Source organism: Astatotilapia calliptera, chromosome 13 (assembly GCF_964374335.1).
Source record: "Astatotilapia calliptera chromosome 13, fAstCal68.1, whole genome shotgun sequence".
In the NCBI taxonomy this organism is placed as follows: Eukaryota; Metazoa; Chordata; class Actinopteri; order Cichliformes; family Cichlidae; genus Astatotilapia; species Astatotilapia calliptera.
Genome location: NC_137434.1, coordinates 7,657,459 through 7,677,701, shown reverse-complemented (window position 1 = coordinate 7,677,701; position 20,243 = coordinate 7,657,459). Strand labels below are relative to the sequence as shown.

The following is a 20,243-nucleotide window of genomic DNA, read 5'->3' as shown; positions in this document are numbered from 1 at the left end:
CTGTAAAACAGATGGTGCTGTGGGATATAAAACCAAAAGTTGGGACACAGTATATTTCCTTACATCAACATTTCTTAATTATCAGATGAAATATATATTTTTAACACATTCCAAAGGGGGCGCTGGCTGTAGAAATACATGCATTATGCACGTACATATGTTTCTGGCAGCTGATGAGAGATCTGCACTGACACATAATCTATAGCTGTCATTTTCATATATGGGGCATCCATCAGATTTTTGAGTGCGTTGTGTCCGCCCAGCAGACATGAAAGGTTCACAGGTGCTAAGCACATATATACATTTAAATAATATCATGAGCATGAACTGTGTATTCATCCTGTACAGGCATTTAAATTCCTTCCAAGACATCTGAAATCACTGCTTTGAGTAACAAGCATGAGAAATTGCTTCTCAGTACCTCTTACATATCATCCGACTCCTAGCCTCGCTGGCTAACAGGGTGCACAAACGAGGGCATTAATCAGAAGTGACTGATTAAAAATATTGATTAGTTCACAATAATACTGTGTGATGATTAAGATGTGCTAGCTATAGAGCTAGAAAGCCACAGAAAATCATGCAAGGGCAGTGTGTATATTTTATCCTTTATCTAGTTTTTCCCATTTGGGTAACCACTACATGTACTCTGCTTTCAGTAACTGTAACTGATTACACCAGCAGGTCTAAGTAATCACTTCACTGTAATCCAATTACATCTAATCCCTGACTTTTTAATCTAGTTGACAGACAAGGTACATGAAGGAGAAGAAATTAGTCACAAGTGATTGGCATGAAATGCCAGATCATCTCATGGTCTCTGAAAGGATAGAAATAGCTGTCACATGCTATGCCCTTGAATGCTTTGATGCTCCTCTTGTGCTTCTGATTCTACTTGCAGTTTGGACACAAAGAGACACCCTGTTGAACCTGTTTTGTTATAACTGGATAAAACTTTGCTTACTTTTACTGCTTAACCTCTAACCTTGTCTTAACTCTGAAATAAAGGCCTCCTAAAAAGTGAAGCGAGTCAAATCAAGTCAGTATCGAGACTTATAAAGACAGCCTTCCTTCTTCTGTTCTCACGAGGTAAAATCTTTTAATCATAGAAGTGCAACTTGGAGGCTGAATTGAAATCATAGCTGAGAAGTGAATGTCTGCTTACACGTCTGATAGACGGCCATGAGACTCGCAGCAGCCATCATTGTCGCCGTGCAACGCACTGAATAGTAATTAAATATGCCACTTATGCTTCACTGATTCATTTCCTTCACAAATTTGGGTCTCAGCTGAATACATTTTTTCTGTGCAGAAGGGCTGTATTGTATCCAGTATGGCCTCATTACAAGGGCAGAAGGGCTTGTTGTGGGGGAGGGCAGAGGCCGTATGAAGGGGGGTGGGCAAAGCCCCCCACGAAGACATTGTGCTTAACATCACTAAATACCTCAAACGCCACATTGTCCTTTCCACCCCTCAATTAGTCAAGTTCCTTGTAAGAAAGCACAGATTTCTTACAAGGAGATTTATTTTTAGAGAAAATCCTGCCCTGTGCTGGCAGGAAGCTCTCAGAAAATCTAATGAAAAACACAGCAGTCATGCAGAGCCGTTAGACACGAACCAACATCGGTTAACAAAGCTTCTCTTCACCATCTCACTGTGCTTTTTTGATGACTGCAAAAGGCTAGACCTTCCTGGGTCTTTTTGTTGTGGTGTAACTGTAGCTGGTTCTATCTTTGCTGGACACTGTCCAGCCGGAGAGCCTCTTTGCCCTGCCCTTAGGCCTCTTCAGCTAGTGGAACTCCATGCGGAGGAACGCCTCTTTGGTGACTGTGACAGGGAGAATTAGGCAAGAGATGCGGGTTCACTTGCCCTGCGTAGGGGCTTATCTTGGGCTAAGCTGAGGGACTAATAGCAAAGCCAGCCTCCGCTCCAGCCGGTCTGAGGGCACAGGGAGCCATCTGTCCACTCTGTGGATAACTGACAACAAAGGGTCATACGTTGAGCACGGACTACAAACTAAAGCGCCATTCTTTTTGAATACCAGAAATAAGAGCACGGAAGCAGTATTTTGTATATAAGGTCAGTACTTTAAACCACTCATTCTTGATGCATTACAGGCCTCGCACTGGGCTTCAAATGCAAGCTGGTGATTGTTCACTGAAGAGAATTTGTTGGGAACATTGTTGCATACAACAGTAACTTTGGGGTTTAGCCAGAAAGAAAGCTGAAGTTGTTGGTTGTGGACTTTTAATGGAAGCTGAGTAATGAGAGGCTTTGTTTTAATGCACTACTCCTGACTCCCATTAGGTTGAGATAATTTGAGCTGCTTGTTTTTCCTGTACTCTGTGCTGTGCTGTAAATGCATTTTGTTGCACCGTTCCCCTAAGAGATAGTTTGGGCTTGAATTAATTAACACATTAAGCCAGACATGTGATGAATCTCCAATACTGGAGGCTTTGTGTTGATGGAGGAATGCCACACTGAGAGGACTCACACTTATATACTGATATGTGGTGGCTCACAAAATAGCTATAAATAGCCATTGCTCGAGATTTTTAAGAAGCGAATGCTGTTGGCTTGTTGTGATAAGCGAGATAAGTAATTTGAAACATTGTCTTTTAAGAGCATTGCTCCTAAACTGGAGAACAATTGCAAGTCATAATCTCCTGAAATGCTGTAATTTTATCAGTACTGTTTCAATTTCAAAATGTTCTATCATTCTTCGTCTTAGCCTCCAAATTTGAATATATTTTCATACGAAATCCTTCAAGTAATCCACTTAGACATTGTTCTCCATTTCCCCCGAGGGATAATACCCTGTTTTTATTGTCTGAAGCACACTTCTGGCTGCCTGTTCCCGGAGCTGAGTTCCTGTAGATTATCTGTTTTATCATGTATACTCTGTGGGTGCTGTTGTGCACCAGCGTTTTGTTCGGGAAGTCTTGAGTGGGTGCCTGCATGCTAGAGGTGACAGAAATAGGTCAAAAGGGTCTTAGCATTAGCTAAACAAATCCCGGCCTATAGGATTAGACAGAGATGTTTCGCTTTATTCGATGTATTCACAGGAACTTTATAATGATGCACAGAGGAGAGAATAGCTGCGCTTCTTGTTAGCAGAAAGACACCCTCCACTTATTCAAGATATTGGTTGGATTAAGGCCTTTAGCCCAGTCTGGTATTATCAACACTGGAATGTGCTAGAACAATACCATATTGTAAGCTTCTCGCTGCTGCTGGGAAACCCCGTTTTTGTTTGCTTGTCATCACACTGATATTACCAACATTTTAACTGGATACCTCCTGAATGAATTTTGTTGTTAGTGCTAGCATGTCTTAATCAAACCCACACAATCACGCTGTTCTTCTTTTTTCTAGGTGTGGAATGGCGGCACAGAGTACTGTATTTATTGGTTTGTGTGAGTATAAAAGCTGGGATCTATGGGAAGGTCATAAAAATGACACTTTTTGTGAAACACTTGGCATTGAAGGGTTATCCATCTGTACATATGTATGAGGCCACAGCCTGTTAGCTTAGCCTGTTTCAGTCCAAAGGTCACTAAATCCTTGACTGGGTTCAACAGCTCCTGGAGAGCTCCACTGTTTGCCTGCCAACTGGCTGAGCCAGTGAAGGAGGCAGGCAGATATAGTGTATTGTTTTTGTGATTCATTCTGTTATTGATTAAACAAAGATGCAGAATTGTGTCTTCATGCTAAACTAAGCTGACTGGCTAGAACCCTACTTCATAAAGACAAAGGAATAGTGTCAATCTTCTCATCCTAGGGGCGTAATTTCCACGGGGGTTACGGGGGTTATGACCCCCCCAATAATCAGACCCTACCAATATAACCCCCCTAATAAAATTATAAATTATTTTGCATAAATAGGCCGTTAATGTCTTTACTCATTTCAAGTATTACCAGCAAAATAGTTGCACGTTTAAACATCTGGGAATTTATGCAGATTTATTTATTTATTTAGACAGAGATCTTGACCCCCCCCCCCCCCGATGTTCAGCACAATGTTACGCCAATGTCTCATCCAACTCTTTATTAAAAAGTTAACAAGTGTACAATACTAAACAAAAGTCCTGATTAACCCCTCATTTCTGTATATTTTTATATCAAAGTGGAAAACGGATGCAGTGCCTTAGTTAAACGATAGATGGAAATACAGTAGACGAAGCAAACCTGACCACCTTTATTCTTCAACACAGCCTGAACTCTTTTAGACAAGCTTTCTTGTAATTTTTCTAAGTAGTCTTCAGCAATACTTCTCCTCCATTCAAAGCTCTTATTTAGATGTTGGCTGGCTTTTCTTCTTTTCTCTGTCGAGATGATCCCACAGTATCAGAGACGTTGATGACCAGGCTATAGGGAGACCAATACATGACTGATAGTGTTCCATTGTGCTTTTACTGCATTGGCAGTGTTTTTTTGGATCAATGTCATGCTGAAAAATGATATTGCTGCCCATCTGACGCATGGTGGGTGGAAATCTGACATCTCCAACACCACTGGCTAAAAAATACAGCCCCAAACAATGACAGAGCACCCACTATGTTTTACAGATGGCTGTAGACACTCACTGTTGTACCTCTGTCTGTGATGTACGTCTTCCTCATTTCATAAGACCTGATACTTTTGACTTTTTGTATAGTTCTTAAGTAATTCGGCCTCAGCCTTTTCTCCCTGTTTACTTTCCTTAAGAATGGCTTCTTCACAGCCACCTGTCCACTAAAAACATTTTTTTGACAAAGTCTTTTTATGATATTTTGGTATATGTGTATTATATTTTATGTTTCCTCATACATAACAACATACAATATGGAGTATATGAATGAAAATAAGAGAACAACTAAAACTAGCTTTTAAGTGAGAAGCAGCCAGTATTTAAAACACCTTCAGAAATCCTGGAGAACTATTGGTCAAACTCAATAAGTAAAGTTTGGCTCCTTGGATGCAAAATATAAAGAAATGAGAGATGGTTGTCATTAGGCATACTGTTAAAACGAGTAGGATTGACTTTAACTGCAGATTAACTGGGAGTACTTCATGCATGCTCGCCAACAGCAAGCCACTATAGCCAGTATATTCCTGCTTTTTCTGACATGACCAAGATTTCAGCTGAAGCAAATCTATCATTTGCAAAAAGGTTTTAGATAATGTCTCACATGTGAGTGATTACTAAGTTAGTCCACAATCACATCAATCTCTTGTTAAATTACTTTTTTTTTCTCCATTTAGATTATCTTGTTTATTAGCTACAAACTCTCCATCGTGCCCAGCGTTAAAAGTAAATAGAAAAATCACTTCTCAGCAGAACCATGATGATCTAATGAACACTGCGACCTTGGCGCTTTATAGACTTGAAGTCGTCTCTCTGTCTGTTACGGTGCAATAAGCTGGCCGTCCTTCACTGCATCGAGACATTCTTTATTTGTTCTACAAATACAAAGAATTGGATACGCGGCCACAGCAGAGTCGACATTGCGTGGTGTCAGTGTGATATTAAGAGACACGTCTCTCTCTCTGTCTCTTTCTCACACAAACAGACACACACATCAATTGATCCTCAGGCCTCCCCAGCACAAGTAGCTTCCTTTATATCTTATCTTCTCCAAGAGAGTCACACAACTTGTATTTAGCCGGAACTAAAGACACAGTCCCATGTGAAGATTGCACGCAGCGATAGGCTTATCTTCCCCCGCTCACAACTACATGATCAGAAGACAAGCAACAATGGTCCATGACTCTTCAGAGAGCATCATTTAAGTTAAAAATCCCCCAAAAGGGTACGTGGCTCCGTAAAGCAACATAAAAGTGAGTGTTCCATCTTTGGAGAATTTTCCACTTACTCAACGTTTATCCTCGTTAAGGTAATAATCCATAACAATTTCAGATGGAGGTCTACTTCATCTGTGCCACAGATGGATTCCACAGTGGTAATGCAGCTTACACGCACTTCATGAAAGCTTTTAACATTTATTTTGCCAGAAAGGTCTTTCCAGCTGAATCTTGTTGAGGAAAAGAAATGATGCATATTTCAGGCCGCTCTGGGAATTTAGCTGTAAACAGAAGAACAGGGTAGTTAGCACGAGTAGTGAGGATAACCCAAAAATCACAGGTTTGCTGGAAATTCAGAATAAAAAGATAAAAAGCAGCAGTACCCGATGGAGGCCTGAATGAGACCCTGTGCATAAATAGTCAAATGTTACAGCGGTAATGTTCACTTCAGCCTGCATGCATTCAGTTTACATGTTATTTCCTGACTACCTGACTATTTCTCGATCCTTGCAGAGTGTTTTACTTTACATCTGGGAAAACGAGAATGTCTGACAAGGAAGAAATGGCTTCAGATGGGAGTTTGAACGTTACACTGACGCTGAGGCTGCTGATGCACGGAAAGGTAATGGACATTTGTAAATAGTTCAAATCATTCAGTGCATTTTTGTTGTAATAGCCTAACGGTGTCGTAATAGCTTTTAAAATGTTTACATCCTGCTGAAAAACTGTTGAGAGAAGTCCCGCTGTTATCTTTTCATCCGCAGGAAGTTGGCAGCATAATTGGGAAGGTAGATTTATTTTACAATCCATCACCATTTATAGATTTTTTGGCTGTTTTATTTCTGTTTGTCTTGTTATATTCCTCTTATAAATCCAATCTAACCGACTTCTTTTCCTGCCTGATTTCAGAAAGGAGAAACAGTCAAGAAAATGAGGGAGGAGGTGAGTGTTTGCTTTGACATCTGTAATGAGAAAGGGCGTATAATTTCACGTTGTCAGGCAGATCGAATCAAATCACAGCTGGAATAACCGCGGGGCTTTGCTTCCAGAGTGGCGCTCGCATCAACATATCAGAGGGCTCGTCCCCTGAGAGGATAGTCACCATCACAGGACCTACAGAGGGCATCTTTAGAGCCTTTTCCATGATTGCGCAAAAGTTTGAAGAGGTATGCCCAAAAGCATGAAAGACACTGGCTGCACCTTTTCTCCAGTCTTGCATCACAACACGCGCACACACACAAAAAGACTTGTCAAATAACGCTGATGTTCCGTACAGTCGACACTGAAAAACAACATATTTTGGAAATCTCCCTCAGGATATTACCGCAGCAATGACAAACAGCAACGTGACAAGCAAGCCACCTGTGACACTTCGCCTGGTTTTCCCGGGGAGCCAGTGTGGCTCACTGATTGGCAAAGGAGGCTCAAAGATCAAAGAAATCCGAGAGGTATGAGTCGTTTTCTTTCTTTTTTTTCATGTTGCAGCAGGAAGTTGTTTTTTTTTGCACCCAAACAAGCACAGAAAACAGTCTCCCTGGCACTCTGACACCCTGAGTATCAAACACTCAAGTCAAAATCTTCTTGTTTTTCTCTGCCTTAAACTACATGAAGCTATGTGTATGTTTTCTGGAGGGGTGGCGGGGAGGGGGGTGGGTGAAAATCCCATTGATTATGCCTGCGAGGATGAGCAGGGCCTGAATACTCATTCCGAATGGACAATATTTGTGTGCGCCTCTTCAAATATTGGAGCGCACATTGCTATTTGGCTTGCAGCTGCTCCCTGCATGTCAAAATGTGTTCAGGATAATTTGTGGGGTGCTCGAAACGGCATTTCAATCTGGGTGATGGCGTGCTCTTTTCAGCAATAAATAGCCTTTGTATTTTCTGTTGTCTGGTGATGTTAAGACCACAGGCGCTCAGGTTCAGGTGGCAGGAGACATGCTGCCGGACTCCACAGAGAGGGCTGTCACAATCTCCGGCACTCCACAGGCCATCACTCAGTGTGTAAGACACATCTGCTCTGTGATGCTGGAGGTAAGGGCTGTCAGCCAGCAGATGATCTTCACGTTCAGCGGCTCTATTTAGAAGTCAAGTATGTCACATTTATTTAGAGAGCAGAGGAAGGTAGTAAATTCAGGATGTCTTCAAAGCTAAAGCCCAGATAATTTATATTGATAGTTCTTAACCTTGTCTGTCTGATATACCCAGACGTGTATTATATAACAAACATATAAAACTGGATATTGATGCAGTACTTTTCCCATATCGTTAAAATGTCAGCGTTTAAATTACCACTGTACTGTCAAAGCCTCTTCACGTTTTTAGACCCCGTTTTAAACTTTTCTCACACTGCCCATCGCAGCACATGCTCTTAATGTATTCTGAGGAGCTTTGAGTTTGGATTTTGGGTTTAGTATCCACTTGACCTCTTTCTATTTTGATCAAAAACTTGCCAATTCCCCATTTTTAGCTGTGCTCCCAGTTGTATCGCAGTTTTCTTTGGTCCGATCTTTTATGTTACTTTCTCTGCAGATGAATGGGATATAAAAAGATTCAGGCAGTGCTATAAAGGAGGATATAAAACGCATCAATGCCAGTGAGAGTTCTTTTTCTCAGCTGCGCCAGTGTATAAATTTTCTCCCTTTTTGGTTTGCACGACTGTGTCTCCAGTCTCCACCGAAAGGCGCAACTATTCCCTACCGTCCCAAGGTCGTACCTGCTGGAACCCATGCAGTATTAGCACCACAGCACTCTGCACAAGTAAGTAGCCATAGGGGAGTTGTTTAGCTCTGAATTTAGCTTATTTAAAGACACGCAGCAGTTGAGTGGACTTATTATTTTGTGTGATTTCAAAATTTCACTGATCATCAGGGGGTGTTTCTATTACTAAACGGGCAAAACAGTGTAAATATTAGGGGTGCAACGATACTCGTATCGATATTGAACCGTTCGATACAGTGCTTTCGGTTCGGTACGCATATGTATCGAACAATACAAAATTTGTAATTTATTTTATCAACTTTCCTTCTGACGATGCTGTCTGTGTTGAGCGCTCAGTAAATCTGCGTTCGACTACTCAGCCTAGGCTGCACTGTCGAGCGCAGATCCACTGAGCGCTCAACACAGACAGCATCATCAGAAGGACGAGCGCAGGGCAAGCTAGCGAGACAGAAGTTAAGCTCTCCTTGCAACATGGCAAATTGAACCTTCCCCACCCTCATTCAGATCTGGCGTTTGGAATTATTTTGGTTTTCATGTGACATATGACCCTGAAGGTAAGCGCGTCATGGACTAAAGTAAAACAGTATGTTGGATGTGCCACGCAATGCTCAATTACATGGGTGGGAACTAGTGTGTTAGCGAGCAGTTAGCTCGTTAACGTGTTAGCCTTCTAGCCCCACGCAGGGGTAGCTCGATAACGGAGCACTAGTGGGAACACAACGAATATGACTGCACATTTACGCCGACATCATCCTAGTGCAAAGACAAGTGGAAGCAGACAAAAACAACAAGCATGCATGTTACAAACTTTACCCGAGTCATTTAGACAGCCGTTAGCACATGATTCTCCTTATGGGGACCTGATATGTTTAATATTGTGGCGAGCTCAGACAAGGAGGAGAGGGAGGTGTCGTTTGGTCTTGCTTACCGTGAGCTAGCCAGGGAGCACAGCCGTTTATTGACATCTGCAGAAGAACACTGCCGCTAGCTAACTCCTCAGCGCGGCAACCGCACAGCAACAACAACACACAGAGCGCCCTCTGACCCCGGAAGGACACACCGTCGCAGCGAGAAGGCGTCACCCGTCACTATGGCAACATAAACAAAACATAACTGTACAAACAGAACCCCGAACAGCCCTGACCCGCTACATAGCCCCCGCCTAAGGGGTCAGTCGTCCCCGACGACCCCATTGCCCCACACAAAGTCCTGCAAATGTCCAGGTGCCTTCTTTTGGCGCACCGCCGGTCACGACAGGCGGGGGAAAAGTCACTCGGGTCAGAACATGGGGTGCCACCATCATCCCACTTCTGACACCAATGTGGCGAGCTCAGACAACGAGGAGACGGAGGTGTTGTTTGGTCTTGCTTCCCGTGAGCTAGCCAGGGAGCACAGCCGTTTATTGACATCTGCAGAAGAACACTGCCGCTAGCTAACTGCTCAGCGCGGCAACCGCACAGCCACAACAACAACACACAGGGCGCCCTCTGACCCCGGAAGGACACACCGTCGCAGCGAGAGGGCGTCACCCGTCACTATGGCAACATAAACAAAACATAACTGTACAAACAGAACCCCGAACAGCCCTGACCCGCTACAATATGCTGCTGAGAATATAGCCCAGAAGAAGCGTATAGTATAGCTTTTATTTTGGAAAGAGCCATTTCTCTGTAATAAACTCTCTTTTCCAAAGATGAGTGACTCCTCAATCAGATACAGGTGTTACCGCGCCAGATCCGCGGCCCCGAACCGTAGTAAGGAAACCTCTGGCAGTTACTTGAAGGTTCCGTAACTGACTCGTAGCCGGCAACAGCTTACTATACAGGTCAACTCCGCTAGCAAAAAGATCGAAGGAGGCGTAGGAAACTGCTTCACCGAACTTTATTTCTTCTCTAAGGCACGAACACAGCGTACAGTGGGCTGAAACAGTTTACTCACAGCGAGCATCGCCGACACAACTCTGGCTGTCGAGGGAGTTATTATATTCCTTTTATTTATTTTCTTTCCGTCTCTTCTGTAGCTAACCGTTACTTTTTCCCCTTCTCCGCTCTCTCTCTTCACACACACACACACACACACACACACACACACACACACACACACACACACACACACACACACACACCCGGCAGTCCCGCTACACACATCCCGAATACATTTCCCATCAGGCTTCATCCTTAAAGGGCCATGCCTGTAACACAGGGCTTGCAAAATCGGGCTAGCGATTTTTCCAGTCGGGCTACCAAAATCTATCTCTGCCCTGCCCGTCGGGCTATTGTAGGAAGGAAAAATATATGTCAATGCTTTTGCATTCTTTCGGAAATGTAGCTGGGTAATTATGTCATTGGCATCGGTGAGCCACTGTCAATATGTGACATATTGAAATCGCGTTTGAATTTGCGCTTGTTTTTTGCTTTCACTTTGCAAATATCCAGGTGCCTTCTTTTGGCGCACTGCCGGTCACGACAGGCGGGGGAAAAGTCACTCGGGTCAGAACATGGGGTGCCACCATCATCCCACTTCTGACACCAATGTGGCGAGCTCAGACAACGAGGAGACGGAGGTGTTGTTTGGTCTTGCTTCCCGTGAGCTAGCCAGGGAGCACAGCCGTTTATTGACATCTGCAGAAGAACACTGCCGCTAGCTAACTGCTCAGCGCGGCAACCGCACAGCAACAACAACACACAGAGCGCCCTCTGACCCCGGAAGGACACACCGTCGCAGCAAGAGGGCGTCACCCGTCACTATGGCAACATAAACAAAACATAACTGTACAAACAGAACCCCGAACAGCCCTGACCCGCTACAATATGCTGCTGAGAATATAGCCCAGAAGAAGCGTATAGTATAGCTTTTATTTTGGAAAGAGCCATTTCTCTGTAATAAACTCTCTTTTCCAAAGATGAGTGATTCCTCAATCAGATATATTTATTTTTTAAATTATTTTTGTTTCAGCAACATTAAATTTAAAAACTGTACTTTTGAGTTAAAATATATATATTTATAATTTTAATAAATGACAAATTAAAAAGGCATGAACATTTTTTTTGTATCGAAAAAATATCGAACCGTGACACCAAAGTATCGAACCGAACCGAACCGTGAATTTTGTGTATCGTTGCACCCCTAGTAAATATATACAACCATTGATCATATTTACATGCATTTAGCCGAAAATTTAGGAATAACTTGCTTTTACATGAATAATTCACATGTTTACATGTTGTGTCTAAGGCTGATGTTTTCCACGAGCTGCCCAGGCGCTGTCCTGAATTTGGCAGAGTCTGCTTTGACCTATCAGACATCTGTTTATGTTATTGGATTTCCAGCTAATGGTCGGAGAAGGAGGGGGGGGGAAGGCAGATGACATTTAGATGAAATTCCGTCAGATCTATAAACATTAGAGCCATGGAAAAGGGGAAAGGAATGGATTTTCACTGCACTGACTTTCCTGTTGATGGTCTGTGACAAATTCATTTTTCAAGTAACACGTTATAACATGTCTGCACCACCCGATTACATAACCGTATCTCATCTGTTCTTCCTTCCAGGCCTTTGCAATTCCAGGGCAGTATGCTTTTGCACATCAAGATGTAAGTATGTTCATTTGAGTGACTGACATCAGTCCTAATGACCTACTCCTGCCCACTCCTTCCAAGCCACCGATACGCCCTCTGTGTACCCTATTGTGCGAAGATCAAATTTCAGTAACCCTGATCTGTTGACTTTACTAACACTAACCCACGGTAGCAGCATGCACTGATTGAAATGGAAATGAAGATTTGCAGAGTTCATGATCACTTGTAGCTTTGTAGCTTGAGATGTGACTGTATTTTCAGATGACTGCTATGAGAAGTCAGCATGCTTTCTGAGGAAAATGAATCTCTTGATACTGACACCATGTGTGATGTTTGTGAACTTCAGATTGGCTCTGTTTTGTAGTTGTCAGCTCCTCTGAAATAATCCAGTTTGATTGGTTAGCTCTAACTTCCTTCCTACCCTGCAGTTGACCAAGCTTCACCAGTTGGCTATGCAGCATATCCCCCTCCCTTCCCTTGGGCAGAGCAACCCTACCTTCCCTGGTACGTACCCACGGCTCCCCAGGGAAGTCCATCTATCCCTCTCTCATCACTCCTCTTCGACTCACACCATCAAAACACTGCTGTCACTTCAGTGAGGATCAAGGATTTCTTTGAGAGTAGACGGTGGCTTTGCGGTGATGTATCTGCATTTCATCGATTTTCACAAGAAAATAAGATGAGAAACAAAACAAGAATAATCAACACAATTGTAGGTTTTTAAGGTTAAGCCACCCAGCTTTCTTTTTTTTTACCTTGAAAGTTAGTCACTGAAATATTTATCACTGAAAAGAATATGCGACAGACTGAAGCAGACAGAATGATATATAAGCTAAAAAAGGAAAAAAACAGCAGCTTTCTCTGACAGGGAAATGTGAAAAATGTCAAAAATATTTACAGTTTAGTAAATATTTAACAATTTCTCACCATTTCTCCCATCAAACCCAAATTTCAGCCCCATTTGCCCAGTTTCCCTCTCCAAAGAAAAACCAAACAAAAACAAATCCTAAGTTTTTGACCCCATCCTCCACCTTTTGCAACATTTCTCCTCCAAATCTAACACTGTCTTGGCCAGACCATCCCTGACCTCAACCACCCCACGTACTCATATATTCCGTCACAACTAACTCAGCACAATACATTACAATATTTTGATTAAATAGCGAGTATTGGTGTGGTAGTCATAGTCAAGCAGCATGCATGTATTATGTATATATGTATTGTCTTTTTAGAATGATTATTTTGCCCTATGCTATTTTCTGCTTCTTAATTTAGCAGTGTAACAGTGATAACCTAGACAAAGTAGGGCAACTTGTCGTGCTATGAAAGTGGAAGCCATTAGTGCCAAACTGTTGGTAGCGCTCCTTGTCCTACTTTGCAGGATTGGATGCATCTGCCCCCACAAGTTCACAAGAGCTGGCAATACCTAATGATGTAAGTGTTACATTGTTTGTGTTCTCCCGGCACTAAAACCTGAACTGATAATCTCCATGCATTTGGCTTCATTAAAACTTTCTAGGAGGACAGCTTTAATGAGGAATTGTTTGGACACAAATGTTTCACCTACTTAGCTGCGGAAATTAAATAGTCCTTGCTTTTGGCTGACATCGATTATTGCAAAAGGAATCCACAACAGATTTATTGAAAAGATGTCTGTGGACGGCTGTTAGAGGACTGTTAACTGTGCTGCTTCAGACACAGACAGTCCTGGTTTCATCTGTACTGAATCATGTCAGAACTTGATGTTGTAGGAAACATCTTTTTGGTAAATGCACTTTTCTTGCTGAGACTTGGATGAGTGAGACTGACTCTCAGGTGTGTAAACATAAAAACAAAGCCAGCAGCCTGTTAGCTAAGCTTACCATGGAGGCAGGGAAAGGGGGAGAAATACCCAGCTTTGGTCTGTCAATTCTGAATTTTAATGTTGTATCTTGTTAGTTTAATAATGACTGAACCAAACTGTAAAATCAACAAGTTGTAATATTTAATGGGTGTCTATTTCTTGGGCAAAAGAAGTGTCTTTCTTGAGCATTGAGGGAAAATAATGAAGACTCCAGGAAGTCACTGTACCATCCAGTTTCTTACGTATCCAGTTCAGAGTTGCAGAGATCCGCAGCTTATCCTGTCATAGGACGAGAGGCAGGGTACACCATGGACACATCACCAGACAACCATTCACAGCCAATTTAGAATCTCCAATTAACCAAAACCCACACGTGTTTTTAGACTATGGGAGGAAGCAGGAGTACCCCAAGAGAACCCACACAAGTGCAGGGAGAACGTAAAAACTCTAAACAGAGAGGCCCAGCCCTGATATGAACTCAGGACCTTTTTACCATGAAGCAAGCGTGCTAACAAACGTAGCACTACGCTGTCCAAACAAGCAACATAATTAACAAGAACCACCCTGAGAGCACAAACCTCTGTCAAGGCATCTCATTTTCTTACTTTTAATGGACTTCTACTGTATTTTATGCAAGAAGTTAGTAGCGCAGTTAAAATAACACGTTTTGGGGTCAATAGGCAGATCTAAAATGTAAAAGGTCAGAGGTCAGTTATCACTTTGACCTTCAGATCAATCTTTTAACCTTGAAGAAGAGGTCAGAGGTCAAAATCTTTTTTTTTTTTTTACATACCATACTTGTAAGAATCACAATTTTTGAGTCAAAAGGCATTTTTTCCAATTTTTGACCAATAAATCATTAAGTTGACCTTGAAGACCCTGGTAGGTCTAAGCCAAATTTTAATGGATTGTTAACATGACCTCGCTCTGCTCCCCTGCAAAGTTTTATCAGAATTCATTCAAACCTTTTTTGAGCTAATGTGTTTACAGAAAGAATGACACAAACGCTACCAAAAACATAACCTCCTCGGCGGAGGTAATTACTGAGCTTTGGAGGTGGATTTTGCTGACTTCACACTGTAGGAATATTAAGGTGTCAGAGTTTCACTGCACTACTTAGTGACCAAAATAATTCACAATGTTATTGCTGCGTTTACAGAAGAGTATAATGAAGTCACTCAGAGTAGATAGACAAGCTATCTACTTCTTTTTTCTATTACATAGCAGGTGGGACCCAGTGATAAGGTGCAACAGCCACTTATTCTCTTTGCACTGTCTCCCAGATAATAACGGCTGCTGCTGAATTATTTACCATATGCATATTAACATGTTATCATATAATTTTTAAAAAATAATTTCTTGTTTATCATCAACACTACTACTTCTACTGCAGACAGAGCCAAGATAGATGCTCTTTCTGTTTCTAATATATCATCCTGCCTTCTCATTTAACTCAGACAAGAAATAAACATATTTGCCAAAATACCAATCAGTTTGTAAAAAATAAAAGCCAGTGCTTTAGTGGTGATAAATTATGTATCATCTGTTTTATCTGATGGGCATATTGGACCGTAGATATGCTTTCTGTTGTCACAATAATGAAGAGAAATGTGGTTTCCCTCTACAGAAAACGGCCACGGCGGTTGCTCCCAGGTTCTTTTGTAAAATCTAATTTCTGCATTCCTGTTTTGTTATTCGCATGTTTCTGATCTCCAACTCCCAGTTCATTGGCTGCATAATTGGAAGACAGGGTAGCAAGATCAATGAGATTCGCCAGGTCTCTGGAGCTCACATCAAAATTGCCAGCGCCACTGATGGCTCAGCCATGCGCCAAGTCACGATCACAGGTTCACCAGCCAGCATCAGTGTGGCCCAGTACCTCATCAATGCCAGGTAAGACATTACGCAGGACAGCCACGTCCAGCAGGGCATCACTCGCAGCCTGATGATAAGACAGCCAAACACTGAGCTATTATATTGGGACAGAGATATTGTGCTCAGGGTGAGGCTGGATTTGTTCCAACTCACTGCTCCGTTCTCTTGACTGCATTAAAATCCTTATTGTCTCTGCTTTTTAACACATTCCTTCTTTGATTCTTTTGTTTTCTCCTTTCTCACCTCCCTTATCCTTTGTCTCTCCCCCCATCCTCTCCCCGTTTTTCTTTCTCCATTTTTCTCCTCTTAACCCTTCACCGTCTCCAACTACCCCTCCAATCGTCACGGCCTGCAGCTTAGAGATGGCTAAATACACAATGCAGGTCGCTTCCTCTGCGACCCCAGTTGACCTGAACATGAGCTTCTCACAGTCTGCTTCCACTGCCTCCACTTCTGCAACCTCTATGGCCGTCCTGGCGGCCACCACCCAAGCCCCCACCACAATTAACGTCCACTCTCCCTCCACCTTACCAGCCATCCAAAACCCACACTACGCCGTCCCCGTTTCCAGCCTGCTTGGCATGAAAACGCTCCCCGTGCTGGCCGTCCACCCAGCAGCCGCTTCCAGCCTAACGCAGGGTTTATGCCCTTACACCGCAAAAATGCCAACCTCCGGCGTCAAAAAGTCAGAGCGGCAGAAGTTTGCTCCTTATTGACACCTGCTTTTGAGCCCAGGCATCGTAGCCAACCGATAGGACCTAATTAAAAAGGATGGCAAGTATATAGGCCTAAAATCGGCTTACACCAGTGTGTAAGTTTTCCCCGTGTAACATTTGTTCCCCATAAATCAGGATGACATTAGACAGAGGCAGAAAGGCTGGCAGTATCAAAACATGTTCTCGTTAATTAAATGAGGCAGTAGAGGTGCATATTAAGTCAGTATTATCTCATGGACATGTATAACAATTAATGTGGGTAACTCAGGCTTGTATTCATAAAAAAGCTATTTTTCAAATGGATTTGTGTTCCAGAGCTTTATACGAAGACTTATCCCGATGCAATTATTGACTTACCGTAGTTTTCTGTCTGTGTGACTAGTTTTTCCTAGAAAATGTCAACTAGCAATAAAAGACGTGGTGCTTTTGTTGGCAGCAGGCTGTTAAACCTTTGGTTTTTCACTGTAGAAGTTAAGTGGGTTTTTTTTTTGTTTTTTTTAACAAGGATTGTTCCACTCTTCTGTCATATTCCCCTCCCTCTCTTTCACTATAGGCTCTCATCAGTGCTAACAGGCTTGGGTGTTCTGTAGTAGCGTTGCACTGTTGCAGTTCTGATGGGATTATCTTAAAGCCACATTGGATTCTAGTGGATTTCACCCTACACAGTAATCATGTAAAGCAGGGACTGGCCTGACTAACTCTCGCTCGCTCGTACCGTACACCGGCTTGTTTCTTGTTTATTCTCCAGCCTCGGCGAGTGGGGGAAGGCTTCGACTTGTTTCATCCGAAACGGGGTGCTGATCAGTTATTTAAATAAATGTTTTATTCATGTGTTCCTGGTGTGGCACCCCCCCACCCCCACCCCACCGCCACCCACCAAAAAATACCAGAATGCAGATTTATTATGTTTGTTGATGAAATGACTTTGAAATAAATGGGACTTTTTACAAATGCAGATTGGTTGCTTTTGTTCTAATTTTGTCGGTGGTGAAAGAATTCCATGTTTTTGCTGATTTCTCCGAGTCATAAATATAAACCTGGACTCTTGAGGATTTCTCCCTTGTTTACTCGTGGCTTTAAGCCATAATTGTATATACCACACATACCCACTTAGCCGAAATTATGGATAATATCTCAGAGTGTTGAAGCTATTTTGTTGAATATACACTGTTTAGGATTTGTGTTTTTTATTCCCTTTGTAGAAATGAGGGATTCTGAAGCCTTCTGATGTGATTCAGTTTTCTACACTTGGAAACAAACCCCATAAACAAAGTGATATTAATAAGGTCGTAAGATCAACTTTTATTCTTTATTTTTATCCCCCAAACACTGAATTTGCTTCCACAGATTGTACGTGTAAAACATTCAACAGCTGAAATATAGAAAAAATAGAGGGAGTCCATTAGCAGGACACAGCCACATAGAGACTAGCAGGAGTGCGAAGACAACTCTGCACAAACTGCTCCATAGTATTAAGGATGCAGTTTGTTTGTGGCAGAGGGCATGCAGCTCCTGCCCAAACAAACTTTTCTACCTGCACTCTCCTGAAAGAAAACAGAAGCGAAGCTGAACCTCACAGTAAATATTCAACACATGCTGTGGCAAAATTCTCATGGGTGCAAAAAAAAAGAACAAGTTAACCTCCAGTCGTCCGCTCAACCGTGCTGCTAGTGGGCAGGTGGGGGTACAGTGCAGTCACTCCTTGTTTCTCCGTGTCCCTGCCGGCTTGTCCCTCTTTACCCTCGCCCCTTGGCGAATCTGACTTTGCTCCCTTTTCAGCGTAAAAACCCAGGAGGAGGAGGAGGGGAGCACTTCTGTTCCGCCTGATCCGTAGCAAGCCACGAGGGCCATTTCCACAGCAGGGCTCCAAATGCTGAAGTGGAGATAATCAATAGTTAATGGGGGCAGAAATGTAATGACAGTGAAGGATGACATTTCAACCTGGGGGAAGGTGTATGTGCACTGAACGCTGCTGCATGTATGTTGATGTGTGCCCAGGGCAGTTATGAGTTCACAGCCAGCTTCTAATGTTATATTAATGATTTCCTTTTTCAACCTGACACAGGCAGGAGTGAGCGGGCCATTGCTGGAGCTTGCTGCCATAATGCAGTTTTGGAAAAAAAAAGCTATTTAGAGGTAAATAAGAAAATAAATAATTTTTTAAAGGTGTACAGGCTGACGCTCAGGCCCTGATGAAAAACGGCTGCAATACTTTGCAGACTTGCATGTCTGTGGTGCAGATTGGGATTTCTTCTTTTAAACTTCCATCACACACAATAAGTCTGTATGCTAGACTTTTTATTATGAAGCTTCACATTCATAATCCTTAAAGTGAGGCTTTATTCCAGCGTATAAGCAGTAAATATGCAACCAATAGTCTGCTCTTATAAATAATATCCCTTAGATTTATATTTCAGAAGCTTTGCTTTATCTTAAAGTTTGTTTGTTTTATCCATATAAGGAATACTTTTTTAGAGACCTGAACAGCATATAGTCTGCTGCTGTTGTTTTACCAACTGCATTTCTAGGATAATTTCTTTGTGTGCTCAGGTAGTGCTACCAGTGATGGAGAAGGTAAAAGTACCAAAACGGCTTCATAAAAGGGAACAGAAATCCTACAAATTCACTTTCAAAGTAAAATTAAAAGAGTGGCTTCAATAATCTGAAGTCTAAATGTGCATCCAGCTACTATATAGGTAGACTGTATGTGCATTTACATATAATGTAGCTGGGCAAAGTGGAGTGAATGTGGAAGAACATCAGTTATGGCTGCATCAGGTCAAACTGTCACTCTGCTCAGCTTTGTTCTGTGACCACATAGTTGCTAAGCTAATGGCATTTCCTTTCTAACAGCACCAGCTAAGATAATACACCTGCTGGATATTGTGCTGTGAACAGGCTATCATGGTGGTGTTAGATTTTTTTTTCCTCAGCTGCTGTGCCCAGGAATTTATCTTTTACTCACAGCTGTCAGGTAAATGCAGTGAAGTATGAAGCATGCTATCTCCTTGGACTGCAAGAAAAAAAAAGTTTTAGGCATGAAAATGAAAATAAAACTAAGCTGAAAATAGGCTAAAACTGACAGCGTGGCGACTTATTGGCGACTTTGTGCTGCTAGTCATTTAAACTCACCTCCAACTGGCAACAATAAATAATGACTAACTAATGTGAAATAATGTCTTAAACCATTTAAGACCTTTTTGGTAATGAAACAGGCAAATGAACAATAAAACGGGATCTCTATGGATTACATGACTATGTGACACTGATGAACAGCGGGCTGTTGAGGGGATGCAATTCACAGCTTCAGTTAAGATAAATCAGGTAAGAGGAGGAATCTTGGCCGCACACACACAGAAAACATCTTTATGCAACAATTAATCAGAATCTTACATCAGGTGCTTTAGTCTTTTTCTTTTCTGGCACCAAATTACCCCCAAAGACCAAAGTGCGCCATGGAAAACGACTCCCTAATTCCAGATAATTAGGTAAAGTCGTTAATCACAGCAGCGAGTGAACCTTCTGAACCGACCTGTGAAACATCCATCGGGCTCACTAATTGACTGCCTGTTGTCTTGGAGCCATATTTAACTGCTCCATCTAGCGGTCTCTCGGCTGAACGTGACGTCGGAGCGCTGCTGCCTCTCTTCTCTCCCCCATTTATTAAATTATTTAATTTTTTTTGTCACCGTGAGAAATAAAGTGCCAGTGTAGGGCAGCAACATC

At 42.4% G+C, this 20,243-nt stretch overlaps 1 protein-coding gene across 3 annotated transcripts; it reads left to right on the top strand.

Annotated features, from left to right (window-relative positions):
• The first annotated feature begins 1,770 nt into the window (after positions 1-1,770).
• On the top strand, positions 1,771-17,472 carry LOC113035035 (poly(rC)-binding protein 3). Of its 3 annotated transcripts, none has more exons than XM_080288296.1 (14): positions 1,771-2,079; positions 3,376-3,416; positions 6,298-6,406; positions 6,549-6,572; positions 6,694-6,726; positions 6,834-6,950; positions 7,101-7,232; positions 7,690-7,818; positions 8,455-8,544; positions 12,057-12,098; positions 12,512-12,587; positions 13,465-13,517; positions 15,650-15,819; positions 17,071-17,472. In XM_080288296.1, exons 3-14 carry the CDS (start codon positions 6,329-6,331, stop codon positions 17,105-17,107), a joined length of 981 nt encoding a protein of 326 aa, XP_080144422.1. In that variant the 5' UTR covers positions 1,771-2,079; positions 3,376-3,416; positions 6,298-6,328; the 3' UTR covers positions 17,108-17,472. The 3 variants fall into 3 exon arrangements, with proteins under 3 accessions (XP_080144422.1, XP_026046058.1, XP_026046061.1); XM_026190273.2 differs by having other exon boundaries at positions 16,157-17,472; XM_026190276.2 differs by lacking the exon at positions 3,376-3,416 and having other exon boundaries at positions 1,957-2,079; positions 16,157-17,472.
• The last annotated feature ends 2,771 nt before the right edge of the window (positions 17,473-20,243 follow it).